This window comes from Leuciscus leuciscus (assembly GCF_965113295.1).
Source record: "Leuciscus leuciscus genome assembly, chromosome: 5".
Lineage (NCBI taxonomy): Eukaryota > Metazoa > Chordata > Actinopteri > Cypriniformes > Leuciscidae > Leuciscus > Leuciscus leuciscus.
Genome location: NC_138729.1, coordinates 39,543,335 through 39,558,257, shown reverse-complemented (window position 1 = coordinate 39,558,257; position 14,923 = coordinate 39,543,335). Strand labels below are relative to the sequence as shown.

Below are 14,923 nucleotides of genomic sequence, written 5' to 3'. Positions count from 1 at the left end.
AAAACACACTTGTAGCCAATCAGCAGCAAGGGGCGTATACACTCATGAGAGGGGAGGTGCCTGTGCTGCATAGCGTTAGTAAATTTGGGGGTGGAGCTATCAAGATAGTGGTGTTTTCCTTTTTGGATAGGGGGGTGTTTGTTTTGGTGATTTCAACTATCAACTGCGTTTCTCAGAAATCGCTTACTGCACCTTTAAAGCAGGGGTGCTGATTTTCAACCAGCAGTTACAATATCAGTAGTATATTCTCCAGTCCATGTTACCTGCACCGTGATCTGCTGGTTTATTTGCAGGCGAAAGTCCAGTGGATGACGCAAAACCGTATTCAAGAAAAATTTAAATATATTAAAAAATTATGTATTTTAGTAGGCATGTTGAGATCACATGACCAACCTGGTGGTATTAAAGCCCGGGACACACCAAGCCAACATCAAAGAACTAGCGGCGACGAAAGCCAACTGTGTTGTCGCCTCTCATCAACTGCGTCTCTGCCAAAAAGCGCACTTGACAAAATGACTAAAGGCGACTGTCAACAAGCATAGGCTATGCGTTCTGCGCCTGTGTGTAAGTAAATATCTGTCTAGATCAGCAGGTATCAATAGTCAATTTTCGTCTTCAAAAAGGGAAACTGAAACTAGTACTGCAGATATACAAACCGTAAACAAAGCAGCGCTTGCTTACCATTTTTAAAATCAGTCATGCTGATCTTTCCAGTTGGCTCACGTTATTATGAAAACATTCGTGCATTCGACTGCTCAGATAAGATGACGTAAATCATCGCTGTTATAACAGCTTCTGTCTGTTCTGTTTTGGCTTTGACTTTGCTCGCTTTCATCACTTTCGCTTTTATTCTCCTGCACTGACTCGTTTGCTAAGCTGAACAGCCAATCATAGTTCTCTCACCGACGGCCCGATGCCTATAGACCTTATGCGGCAGAGAAACGAGGGCGCCGCCATCTTTAGAATATTGTCTTTGAACTTCCGTTTTTGCAGTCGCTCTGTATATTTCTATGGCATTGCTGTCCAGGAGTAATTAGCTTTTGAAGTGGATTTACTTCATGTAAAATTAACGAAAGTCATCATGAGGTTTGTAATGTTTAAAGCAGATGTCTTAACAAATGTCAGTAGACCAGGAAGATTTTAAAACGAGCTGTTCATTCATAAATACACAAGATCGCTGTGAAAATAAAGACCGGAAGTCAAAAGACAACGAGCGCAGCACTGAAAAGGGGCGGGGCTACATAAGGTCTATACAACATGCTGAATCGACCCCAAAAATACTGACACATCCGACTAGAGCCAATGGTGCGGCAGAAACCAAAAAACGAAGCCGACCGACCCTCAAAAACGGCCCAACGTTGCCCAACCGCCGACCGTCAGCTTGGCGTGTCCCAGCCTTATACCAGACAATTTTAGCTGCTGAGTAATTTAATCAGGATAAAAACAATCATAAATACAGCCAAAAAACAAAAAATTAAAACACCCTTTTTGTTTTCCTCCCCAGGGTCTACTGTTTCCACCACTAACTTCATGGAGAGAGAACGAAGTTCTGCAAGTGTACATTAACAATTTTTGGCTGGATATCGATTAACGATATCTTGATGAATAGCCAGTTTTTGACATTCAAGGACTGGCTAGTTGTAAGGACATATTCTCAGCGTCTATCGGCTGCCAATCATCAGTGAGGTAACACCGGCGTCAAGCCATCTGAGATTTGGGAGTAGTGGCTAACCACTAGCATTAGGTGGTTAGCGTGTGGCGTCTATTAGAATTTCTGTGGGTGTTTTAAGTGTAGAAAACGCGAATGGGACACGCCAGCCTTCACAGACGGCCTGAATGGGAGAAGGAGTGAGCATGGACAACCTTTCGGAGTTTGGAGGCCTTTGTCCGTCCAGCCGGAGGGAATGGGAGTGAGTCCACACTAATGTCACAATATGTTTGTCCTTTTTGTCCATTTATAAGTAATTTGCCATGTTATATTGTTCTGTGAGATTTTGATGGTGCCAAATAGGAATTTTAAATAGAAAACATTTTCCTCTGCTTGCAGCACAAGCAGCTGTGTGGATGATTTAATGGACGAAGATGAGAAGGACAGAGCAAAAAGGTCTGTGTGTGTTTTGCTCTTTATAGTGATAGTACACATTATTGTGTGATTATTTTGAATAATAAAATCCCACATTAGACTGTAAACCTGCAAACTTTAATTGTGCCCAGAGACGTTTAAGAAATCACACCTTTAAAAGCTCTTCACGCTTTCACTCAATACAATAGATTTTACTTGTGAAGGAGTGTTTAGGGCTGATATAGAGAGAGAAAGAAAGAGAGCAATGAAAATTGGAGATAATGGAAAGGGTTGAAAGAGTTTTTTTGATGGTAGAAGGCACTTATTTACTTATTAGGTCATGTTGCAAGTGTATAAACCATTAGCTGGAAGCCTAAAATCCTCAGTTGTAATTGAAATGAAATTATAAAATTGTTAAAGAGATACGGATGCGTAGAACAGAAATGTTTGTAATTCTCTACAGTTATCTGAGATCCTCATGAGAAAGCATACACAAACACCATCGTCACCACACACAAACATACACAAACATTCCCTCTTCCATCTCTCATTGTCTGAAGTAATGTGAGTGTCATCTCTTTCTGCCCATCTGCCCATCTCTCTGCAGGGCGTCCCGTAATAAATCAGAGAAGAAGAGGAGAGACCAGTTCAATGTTCTCATTAAAGAGCTGTGTACTATGCTGCAGGGTCAAGGTCACCCCCGCAAGATGGACAAATCCACCATCCTGCAGAGGACCATTGACTTCCTGCAGAAACAGAAAGGTCAGGGAAAAATCATGTTAAAATATTCAGAGTCTTCACCTCTAAATGAAACTGGACCTGGCACAAAAACATGAAGACGTAAATCATGATTTTGTCCCTCCTATTTGTGTATGGAAGGAATATTACGCATATGTGTGGCTGCGTGGAGTAAAAAATCCTTAAGGCATTTAGGTAAACTTGATTTTCCAGAGAGGTAAACCTCAAAGATAGTCTGGATGTCAGCCGAACTTAGCCCCGGCCACAACATTTGAGGTCAGGAAGTTCGTCTGGACTTGATCCGTTGTGGAGCAACTATGCTCGAACCAGAGCTGTTTGGACCAATCAAATTGTCAGGGTGGGCTTTATACGATGATGGACAGATGATCAACAGTAACGTAATCATCCACGTCACCAAAGAGCGCTTGGGTTGAACTCGTTTACAACAAAAATGGCTGCCGCTGGAGAATTGAGATGTGTAGATTCCGCCATCGCGTCTGTTATAGAAGATATCGACAGCGCATTAATTTGAAAAGAGGAACAGAGAACCGCGATCAAGGCATTTGTCGATCAGACGTCACTTACTCCGTTGCTCTGATTGATTGTAGGTCTATCCAATTGAATGCAGAAGCATTTTCCTGGTTCGGTTGAAACACGCCCAATAATCACAGCCCAATGGAGCAGTATCAGACTCATATTCTGACTAGAATCTGAGTATGACGACATCATATTCTGACTAGAATCTGAGTATGACGACATCATATTCTGACTAGAATCTGAGTATGATGACGTCAGGATACCTCAAAGAGTCACAGATGCTTGTTTTGGGAGACGGTTGGATTTGTTTTGAATCTCTCCACCTCACACAAGTGATGATCATATTATCATTGTCACAATTGATTTAAAACATTTACTCCATTTTATGTACTCGCTAATGCCAAGGTTTACGCACATTTGGCGAGTATTAATTTTGGACCCTGGTTTGAAGAACAGAATACTTTTTACTTTATTTTTGCATTTGGTGGGAGGAGCAAACTGCTGCAAGCTCCTGGGGGTGTCACTACCAACACCTTTGAGTGCCAGGAGCTGCTCTGTGATGGGCCCAGTTCCATTTCCTGTCTGAATCCAGGGCACAGCTGTCAGGCCGTCGGCACAACGTTTACTGGCAGCAGATTTCACTGCTCCTATAAACAGTTCTAGTGCCATTTCCAACTTCCCCCATTCTCAGACTTCCTTACTGCTTGATTTAAATTTCTTACGATTTTTATCCGTTCCATCCAAACTTGTTAGTTCACACATTCCCTTTCTCCGAATTCCATAATCATGTTCTTAGAGCATTCCTAAAAATGTTTTCTTCCTGCTGTTTGGTGTTTTCCAGAGATCACAGCACAAACAGAATCTTGTGAGGTTCGGCAGGACTGGAAGCCTTCTTTCCTCAGCAATGAGGAATTCACCCAGTTAATGTTGGAGGTAAAGCATCATATCTGCCTCATTCACCTTCAGTTTTTCTGTAGTCTTGTGGGAATATTCCATACTTCAGCTGTATTTCTTAAGCACCATGCTGTCAACACATGTATTTTGCGAGACTATGAGATGCCTTGTAGCACTGATTCAGGCTCAACTATGTTGCCTCCTTGAAGAAAACACATTTTACAAATAAAGGAAAATGTTTAACTTTAATCATGTACAGAAGCAGAAATGCATGAAGTGAATATACAGAGTCAGCCTGAAATGCGCACAGCATTCCTAGAGCCTGAAAAACCGGATGTTGCGCTTTGTATGGGGCATTTTTGAATTATCCCCAGAGTTTCCAGCATTAAGGAAACATTCACACATGAACACTTCCTTTTAAAAACAAACTCAGGCTCTTGTCAGTTCCCAGTCTCAGACTTTCCAATGTCGAGTACAGTGACACGTGAAGATGTTGTGAGTTGGGTAATCCTTTGTTTATTTCTTGTTACATTAAGAAAACAAGGAAAAAATATTGTGCAACTTTAAGAGCCTGATAGTCAACATTCTGCAGCTTCAAAGGTTCTTCTTATCCAGCATTCTCAGCTTTGAGGAAAGAATTTCTAGATTAATAAATTATCTTGCACATTAATTTGACTCGAATTGAATACCCATCCGTTATTTTGTGTGGGGACAAGACCAATATTCAAAGTTCAGCTCAGTCATTCACTGGATAATGACTGAATGATGACTCAATAATGACTGAAGTTTTATTTTTGGATGAACTATTTCTTAAATAACAGAGGGAAAACTGTCATCAGTATATTATGAGAATTTCTGCTGATTCAGAATGTAATTTTTTGTGTGATGGCAGGCTTTGGATGGTTTCCTAATAGCTCTTACCACAGATGGGAACATCATATATGTATCTGACAGTGTCTCGTCTCTCATTGGCCATCTGCCGGTAAGTGATGGGGTGGGGTCCAATGGGATTTAAAGAGAACTTGATTTGGATGAACTCATTACCTTTGAGAATAAAACCCTGTTTTATTATGACTAGTCAGGCAAACTCATGCTATTTTGCCTATGTTTTTCTAAACATAGTTAAGACAGCCCACACACAGCAGGTTTTCTGTAAGCTGACAACAGTCCTTATGAAATGCTGCAGATTTTTATCAGCCATTCAGAACTGTATTTGTACAGTATCTGAAAATCATGAAATGTCAAGTGCTTTGGCTTATTGCCAGTCAAGTGGTTTAACTTATTACAGAAAAAAACTAACATTTCATAAACCTGAATCAATGCACCTCTCTTCTTAACTCTACAAATGTGTCAAAATCCATTTAGAGTGTGATCACATGCTACCAGTCTAATGAGATTTGCTTCTAAACTTTACTGTTAGTTCGGTTCCTGCTGTGTGTGGGTCACAAATGCGGTTTGATAATAGTGATGATGATTAGTTCCATCACTGTCAAAGCTATAACCTTTGGCCTTATTAAGCAGAGAGGTGGGCTTCGCAGACTTGTTATTAAGGAATCAAACAAGCTGAACTCAGATGGCACTGAGGTCATGTGTGGCAATTATGGATCTACACAGATTGTGCTAATACTCTTAAGATTTTGTTGAGATGGTGCCAGTTCCTGTTACAGCAGAATGCTGGTTCAAGCAAAAAGGCAGCTTTAGTATTATTTATACATTATTATTGTATTTATTATTATTTTGAATGTAGTTTTTCGTAATTTGATGTGCTTTTATTAGCTTTTCTTTTATATTTCTCTATAGTCTGAATTTATTTTTATTTCAGTTTTAGTTTAAGTAATTTTACTTACACTTAAGCTTATTCATTTCAATTAGTTGCCAAGGAAACATTTTCAGATTTTCATTAAAGTTTTTAAAATGTAAGTTTTTCATCTAATATATGATTTATTTCAACTTTATTTCAAATTACCAAACAGGTTTTTTAATAGGTTTAGGGCCAGATTTACTAACAGCTTGCCCAGCACAAACCTTTTTTTGGCGCTAAAAAGTGCAGTGAAAAATTAGCGCTGAAAAGGCGTTGACAGTTATTTTTGCAGCTGACCTTATTGCATATGCATTTGTAGGAGTTTTATGGCAGGAGAGTATTTAAAGGGGTGGTATAATGCTCTTTTAACAAGATGTAAAATAAGTCTTTGATGTCCCCAGAGTGTGCATGTGAAGTTTTAGCTCAAAATACCCCACAGATATTTTTATAAAGCATGTTAAAATTGTCACTTTTTTAGGGTGAGCCAAAACGCACTGTTTTTGTGTCTGTCCCTTTGAAAGCAAATGAGCTACTGCTCCCGGCACAGAGGGCGGAGCTACAACAGCTTGTGTCCTGAAAATTTCAAACACTTTTAGCCTTTTATGTTCAAACTGGAGTCAGACAAAGATGGAGAGACTCAAGAAGTGACAACATGTAGACAACATTTCTGAATGGTTAGTTGATGAACTTATGTAGCTGATGTGGAGTTAACTATCTTCTAGTCATTTATTAGCATGTTCTGTCATGATAATCTATAAATTGCATTCCCAGGGTTTATGTAAATTTTAGGGTTTGTGATGTCACTAACCCGGGAGGAAGCTTGTGTAGTCCCTACCAGCCGTTTGTTGTAGTCCTTAAAAAGCAATTTCTTTAAAAGAAAATATCTCCCTTTGCTTTGAACTTTGAGCGTTGTAACATTGCAGATGTTGTTTATGCTCAAACAGCAACATTATATACTATCATAATCAACCACCCCTTTAAATTAATCTCACAACGCGATTTACTATGGTTTTCACTGGTCAATTTACTGGTATTTGCACCATTATTTAACGCCAAAAAAAGCATCTTAAACCAGATGCTAATTTGCACTGCTCTTGGTAGATTGCTCTGGTCATTATGAAAATGATCCAGCTGCGTCTGTGTTCTTTCAGTTCCACTCACATCTGCGTTTTTTGGGAATTGCACCCTCATGCTAATTTGCCCTGTTTAGTAAATCTGGCCCTCAGTATTAGTTAGCAATAACAACACTGCCATAAGCTGACGATGCTGTAGGACCTGTCTTTTTAATTTTCATGGAAAGCAAATTATTAGTACAATTAATAATAATGAATAATTATTCAAAATGAAATTTCTTGTGAAATCATGTTATACATAAGTGCTTAGTATTGTGGGAAATGTAGTGCATTGTGTTGCACTGATGGAAGCGAGCTGGGAGTGACGTTGCTATGGATACTGCTGTGTCTCAGTCAGATATGGTGGACCAGAACATTTTGAACTTCCTGCCAGAGCGAGAGCACGGAGAGGTGTATAAACTTCTGTCATCACACATGCTCTTGACGGAGCCTTCTGCTGTGGACCTACTCAACAGCAGTGAGTGTATACACACACACACACACACACACAGACCATCACACACCTGAAAACACATATGCAAAATGCTGTGAGAGCGTGCCGTCTTATTGCCTGGATGTAGTGTGCTCTATGATTACACTCAAGGCTAATTATAGAGGCTCTGCGTGTGCAGTGTAACACAGATTATCTGTTACAACACCCTAATAATCCCACATACAGCTCTTACCCTGACCCCAATCCCTGAGAGACACACACTAATACTGAGAGATACTGGTAGAAAAAACAGTCACTGTTGACTTTTTGATCTCATTCGATCACCAGAACCACCTCTGTTTCACTGGTCACACTCGCTTGTGAACAAAGCGAACACACACACTCACACACTGTTGTATGGTCTGTCAGGTCATTGTACTCTATTTTAGGATAATCATCAAAGTCACACTTAGGCCACAGCCATAATAGAACATTAACCTCAACCTTGTGGGTTTGTCTGACAAACTGAATTGCTGTTACATCAGCTGCTAACAGTCTCTTTCCTCTCCCTGTGCACACTTTCTTTCTTTCAGATGAGACACATGTCGAGTTCTGCTGTCATTTAGCGAGGGGGAACGTTGACCCGAAAGAACCGCCCACATATGAATATGTCAAATTTGTTGGAGATTTCAAGTTTCATAATAATGGTGGGTTTTAATTATCTCCCAGGCTACATGCAACACAAACAGAGACACTAATAATTGATGGATATAGATGGATATAGTTATATTTCTGTTTATTACTTGATTTGATAAGTCAACTTTAGCTGTGTTAGTAAGCAATTGGAGTGAGCATGCATGTGTTTCTTCCTGTGTATTTGGTTGAGGAAGAGATTTAATGAGGATGATTTGCCTATGTTGGAACTATTTGTCTGTCTCCTGATTTACATGTAGAATGTCATTATGAGGTCAAATTTTTACTGAAAGGGAATGTGAAAATGAGAAGACAAGAAAACATTTAAGCCAGGACCAGAACAATGCTAGTCCTCTCTGTGAACATTTTTAACTTTCTTGTTTAAAAAGTATAACAAAGTTCAAGTACAATATTACAACCACTACTTGTGTGTATATATATATATATATATATATATATATATATATATATATATATATATATATATATATATATATATATATATATATATATATATATATATATATATATATATATATATATATATATATATATAATTTTTTTTTATATATTTTTTTTTTTATATATAATAATAATTTTTAAAAAAATTGAATCAAGATTTGTATTCATCACATTCACACCTGTGGCCGGTTGCATAAACTGCTTAGACTAGTCTTACAGTCTTTTTATTCTTCAAGACTAGTCATGAATTTTAAAAGTCAGTTACATACAAAGGTAGATTGGTCTAAATTAAATCTGAAAGGTAAGACTGATTACCCCTAACTAATTGCTAGTTGGTCAGACTAGTTCTTAAAGCACAGGCTTAACATAGTGGCTATGGTTATGCAACTGTGTATAAATAGGCAGATATAGCCTACATAATAAAAATTATTAATAATAATACAAAATAGTAATTAAAGTATAAAAATAGAAGTAAAAAATACATTTTAAATTCATTCACTGCCATTCACTAGAAGTTGGTGTAATATACATAAAATATACCTTGTGCTAAGTTCAATACTTAATCTCTGAAATCTGGTCATTGTGGGTGTTTTTTTAAACAGAACATGATGTTTTTCTGTGTCGCAGTGCCTCTGTCTACATGTAACGGTTATGAGCTGGCGTTCCCGCGCACACTGCAGTCTTCACTAGACGAGCAGATCTGTCTCATAGCCACAGTGAGACTCGTGACCCCTCAGTTTCTGAAGGTAACAGTGCACAGAATTGCATACGCACAAAATCAATATTACACACACTACTTGCATTCATCCTTAAGTCAAAGGAAAGGACAGACTTTGTGTGTGTGTGTGTTATAGGATATGTGCAACATGGAGGATGTGTGTGATGAATTCACATCAAGACACAGTCTGGAATGGAAATTTCTCTTCTTAGATCACAGGTGAGTCAAATGCCGCTCAATTATGCAAACGACTCTGTTGTGGTTCTGCATGGTCCGTTGTACTGCACTCAGTTATTTCGTAGGTTCATTCGTGACTCTTTCTGATTGTCATTTGCTTAATTCATTCATCAGTCGCTGACCCACTTACATCTGCTAATTCAGACTTTCCGCTGTCCCACGCACGGCTGCGAGGGCCAGGGATGTCATCAGATGTCCGTGTGCTTGAATCTATTCTCACACTCCTATTTTAAATGTAATGTTTTTATTCAGCTGTGGCCATTCATAAATTTCAGGATAGATATTATTTACTCAGGAGGCTTTTCTGACCCCCAGAGAGTTACATAACCGTGTGTGAGTACTGGATGTCCTGTTCCCCACAGAGCTATAATTGGACATTCGAGCTGTCTCGTCAAACTCTCTCTTTAAAGGGGAAGTGTGCAATTTCAGCATCAACAAAAATAATGTGGTTTTCAAACAGGTTTCCTAAACACTCCCTGCATTTTCTATTGGTCAGTCATGCAGATAGTCCCGTCTGCCCCCAAACTCACACAATTGGTTAAGCCAGTGTTGCTGTTGTCCAGATTGTCAAACAAACAGTGTTTTGAGACAGTGTGTTTACTTTGGGGAATTTATAAAACTTATAACACACACACAGCTGATTTACACTTTGATAATAATGAAAGATTTTTCTTGTGCACCAAATCAGCGTATCATCATGTGACACTAGAGTAATGATGCTGAAAATTCTGCTTTGCCATCACAGGAATACATTTAATTTCAAAATATTTAAAAACAGAAAACCATTATGTGAAATTGTAATATTTCACAATATTACTGTTTTACTGTAATTTCGGATCAAATAAAAATCTTACTGACACTTCACTGTTAAGCTTGCATGTCTCTTTATTTACAAACACATACAAGACTCAGGCAGGCTATGGACACCACGCTCTTGCTTATTTCAGTGGTTTCCATGGCGATGAGTGTTTGCAGGCTCATCTGAGCCCCCATGTTTCATTCCTTTAGCCTCTAGGGGAAATGCTCAGCCGTTTTTAATGGGTCTGAAAGGACATACGATTTGACTTTTGTAAATTGGGCCAATGCTTGGAATTGTGCATGTGCTGGTAGCAGATAGTATGTACTGAACGTGTGTGTGTTCGCAGGGCCTCTCCTATCATCGGGTACCTACCGTTTGAGGTTTTGGGGACCTCGGGTTACGACTATTACCATGTGGACGACCTGGAGCTGATTGCTCAGTGTCATAAACAATGTGAGTGTTATCTCAAAGTCTCTCTCTCTTGCTCTCTTCTAAAACTAGGTCAGTGTACTGGCTTGGAAATTTTGTGCTGTTTGTGTGAATCACAGAGGAGCTGAAAATGCTCCCACCAGGAAAGATGAAAGACCTTGTAAGAAGCTCTCAAATCTTTTTTAGAGACTACTGATCTTGAGAGTTTGTGTGCATGCATGTGTGTATTGCAGTGATGCAATTTGGGAAAGGAAAATCCTGTTACTATCGGTTCCTGACTAAAGGACAGCAGTGGATCTGGCTACAGACACACTATTACATCACATACCACCAGTGGAACTCCAAACCAGAGTTTATCGTCTGTACACACAACGTGGTCAGGTAAAACACACAAAACCGTAATTCATACATGTATATTGGAAAGCAAAGCATTATTTATTGACCTCTCATGCACCTTAAGAAACCTAATAGCTTGTCTCGACTTGACGTGTCTTGATTATATTCTATTTTTATTTATTCTTTATATATATAATTGGATTTAGTTCATTGAAATTTGTTGTTCTTTGTCATTTTAATGTTTGTCGGAATTTTTATATGTTTGTGTCACAGAGTATTTTGTTGTGACTCTGTTACAATGACAATAAAGAAGTCTAAGTCACACACTGGAAAGTACACACACTCAATTTTATATGCGTATAAACAAAAACAATTCACTCACACAGGCATATTGAAGCATTTTAAAATATTTTAGGTTTAATAATATTTGTAACATGGATATCTGTGTTCAAATGCCTGTTCATAACTTAAAAAAAAAAAAAAAAAAAAAAAGCATATTATATAAAAATTATATATAAAAAGTTAATATGGTTATCAGCTCAATTAATTGAGTCTGTTTTACAGTGTCTATTATCTTTTAGCCTCAGTTTCCATCTAGTGGTTAGTTTGTGTTACTACAGGTTTGGCCTTAAAATTACCACCTATTCTCAGAAATGCACCACATTACAGGATCATTTTACAGCAGTGGTTCTCAACCAGGGGCCCGGGGCCCACTTGGTGGTATCAGAAAACTTCCAAAGGGTCCTCAAGATGAGTTCAAATGTAAAAAAATAAGCAACTAAAAATCAAGTTATTTCTTATTTTTTTGTCTTTGAAGAACCAGTATTCCTACAGTCTTGGAAATCCTGGATATATGAGGAAGACTCATTTTGAAAGTGTGATTTCTACACCTCGAAAAGTCCTGTAAAATTATTATAATTATTATTATTTTTGATCAAACCTCTAAATTCATAAAATCTTATAACTCTATGGCCATTTTTCTAAAGAATAAACAGTTTTCTAGTAATGACCAGTTCTAGAATATTTTATTGGGTAATAAAAATTGTGAGTATATTTTATGTATTAAAATAAAATCCTTAATTCTTAAAATTAAAAAAATTCTTAATCTTTATCCAGTAAATCACAAACAACTGAAAAAGGGGCCCTCAAAAATTGTTGTGGACAATGGGGAGTGATGATGTCTATACTGGATGCAGCGCAGTGTGACACAACAAATTCCAGACAGTAAACTAAAGCCCCGTTCTATTTTTGACATACTTCAAGCTCTCACGCTACATCTGACATGAAGAACAAATGGATTTGCAACGGTCGCGTCCAGCGTTGACAGCCTCAAGCTGTTGCGGCGCAGGTGTAAACACAGTGTTGGAGTCAAAAAAGTTGAGAACCACTGGTCTACAGCTTTTCACAGTGGATGTACAAGTTGAAAGAATGAAAAGTAAAAACAAAACACTTTGTCTCTCTCTAAAGTTATGCTGAAGTCCGAGCGGAGAGAAGGAGAGAGTTTGGATTGGAGGAAAGCTCATCTGATATGGCCACATCCTCAGTCAAGGTATTACACACACACACACACACACTGCTTTATCGTTTCGATTCCTATGTATTTATGTGAATAGTTATGCGAATGAGTTTTGTCTGTGTAGGGGCAGGAGGTGTTTTTGGACATGTGTCCTCCTTTGAAAAAAGCACGGGACAGAATCAACAGCGCTCGATCAGTGTCATCACAAAGCTCGAGAAAATCATCACACACAGCACTGTCCGACTCCGCATGTAAGTACAAGCACTTCTGCCCTTATGAGGTGTACATGTGCATAAGAGGGTCATGTGAATGTAAGCCTGTGTGTGTCTGTGTCCATAGCGAACTCATCGGTGAGGTACACAGAAGCATGCACATCGTCACGGCAGTCTGCTTCCATTGGTCCTGAGAAGAACTCCAGCAGAATGCCACATAGTGGATCGAAGGTACAAACATGCACCTCATCATCATCTCCATTATCATCATTTATATGTGCAGTGATCTGGTGGGGATCTACAGTGATCTTTTTAGGACACAAGCACCAATGGTGCAAGGACCCTATAACAACTGCTCCGTTTATTGATTTTTTTTATTTTTATAAATCTTCTTGGCTGAGTCTCAGCAACAGTTTACAATTTCATAAATCAACAGGGTATGACATATAGACTAACTTTCATTTAAAGTCTTTAAAAACACTAGTAATTTAATAAGACTGTTTAGCCATTCTCAAAATGAATTTTCCATTTTTCATACTGTACATTTATAATGTTGTGATTTAATAAACATTTATTATAGTTTTTTTGTGTTTTATTTTTAATTAACTCAACAGACAGGTGTTTGCAGATAGAATTCAACAGGTGAGGGTGTGTAGATTAGACAGGCAGATGGATGATGACCTTAGATCTGTATCATAAGGTCATTAGTTTGTCTCATCAGATGTTTAATAACACATAAAAGTCCCCACCAATATCCAGGTGAGTTATGAAGGACTCAGACATGAGAAAAGCAGAATTCATCTAAGTGAACAACTGTAGCAAAAATGTAACCATTAAACAATACACATTACTAAATATTGTTAAAAACTACATACAACTGCAGCTCATACTCTGAAATGTATCGTAACACTAATCTTGGCAGTAACATATTTATAGTTTAAATTTTGGTCATTCAACATGGTTACATTGCTAATAGTTAACAGTAAAATTTTGCAACATTCTTTCAAAATCCACGCCAAAACATGCATAAATGTCATAAGATCTATAACTAAGATCTCCCTAAAACCACTTTGAATACTTTTATGGCTCTGTACACTACTGTTTAAAAGTTTAGGGGTGGTAAGATTTTTTTAAGACTCTTATACTCATCATTCATTTAATCTAAAACACAATAAAACGGTAATGTTATTACAATTGAAATGACTGTTTATTTTAAAAGCCATATTTTCAGCATCATTACTCCAGTCTTTAGTGTCACATGATCCTTTAGAAATCATTCAAATTATGCTCAAGAAACATTTCTTGTTGTCATTAATAATTAAACGGTATTTTTTTGTGATATTTTATTCAGAATACTGATATTTATTTGAAATATAAATCTTTTGTTAACATTTTGATCAAAAATATTACTGACCCCTACTTTTTGTACAGTATTGTATGTGGTGTTATCACCAGTCTGTGTGTGTATCTGAACGTGTTGTGTCTGTTTGTTTTAGACCCTGATTCAGAGGCAGAGCTCCTCGGAGGCCACATCACTCTCTCCCTCCTGCAGTCAGCAGTCCACCATGGTCAGTACTCTCTCTCTCTCCCCTCTACTATTCCTTCCTACAGTCTGTCTTCCCCTCCATGTTCAAGTATAGCTACAGTTTAGTGTTTGTTTTAATCTTAGAATAGAAAGATTGTTAACATTTTACCAACGACTGTGTAACGGTGCCAAATCTAGATCCTTGTTTCCTGCAGAAATTGTATTTGTTAGAAATTCTGCCCATTGCAGATCACAGTGACAACAACAACAACAACAAAAAACTCTGGACCAATTTGTTTTAGATTCTAAAATAGCTTTTCAAAATGTTATGGAATAATGTAGTCCGCTTCATTCGGTTTAGTGGAAACAACAGCTGGTTTTGAAAGAAGTTCACAGTTTTGAAAAGGTGGAAAAGGGGT

At 38.0% G+C, this 14,923-nt stretch overlaps 1 protein-coding gene across 4 annotated transcripts in view; it reads left to right on the top strand.

Annotated features, from left to right (window-relative positions):
- Nucleotides 1-14,923, top strand: part of npas2 (neuronal PAS domain protein 2) — a 67,384-nt gene that overhangs the window by 41,433 nt on the left and 11,028 nt on the right. For 3 of the 4 annotated variants that reach the window (XM_082169898.1, XM_082169897.1, XM_082169895.1), the window contains exons 2-16: nt 1,505-1,910; nt 2,048-2,104; nt 2,670-2,824; nt 4,179-4,270; nt 5,124-5,213; nt 7,499-7,622; nt 8,171-8,284; nt 9,360-9,478; nt 9,587-9,669; nt 10,833-10,939; nt 11,149-11,296; nt 12,719-12,800; nt 12,892-13,018; nt 13,107-13,210; nt 14,476-14,547. In XM_082169898.1, the coding sequence (XP_082026024.1) occupies nt 1,837-1,910; nt 2,048-2,104; nt 2,670-2,824; nt 4,179-4,270; nt 5,124-5,213; nt 7,499-7,622; nt 8,171-8,284; nt 9,360-9,478; nt 9,587-9,669; nt 10,833-10,939; nt 11,149-11,296; nt 12,719-12,800; nt 12,892-13,018; nt 13,107-13,210; nt 14,476-14,547 (1,548 nt within the window). In that variant the 5' untranslated portion in view covers nt 1,505-1,836. The remainder of the gene's footprint in view (nt 1-1,504; nt 1,911-2,047; nt 2,105-2,669; nt 2,825-4,178; nt 4,271-5,123; nt 5,214-7,498; nt 7,623-8,170; nt 8,285-9,359; nt 9,479-9,586; nt 9,670-10,832; nt 10,940-11,148; nt 11,297-12,718; nt 12,801-12,891; nt 13,019-13,106; nt 13,211-14,475; nt 14,548-14,923) is intronic. The other variant, XM_082169896.1, reaches the window with a different exon arrangement.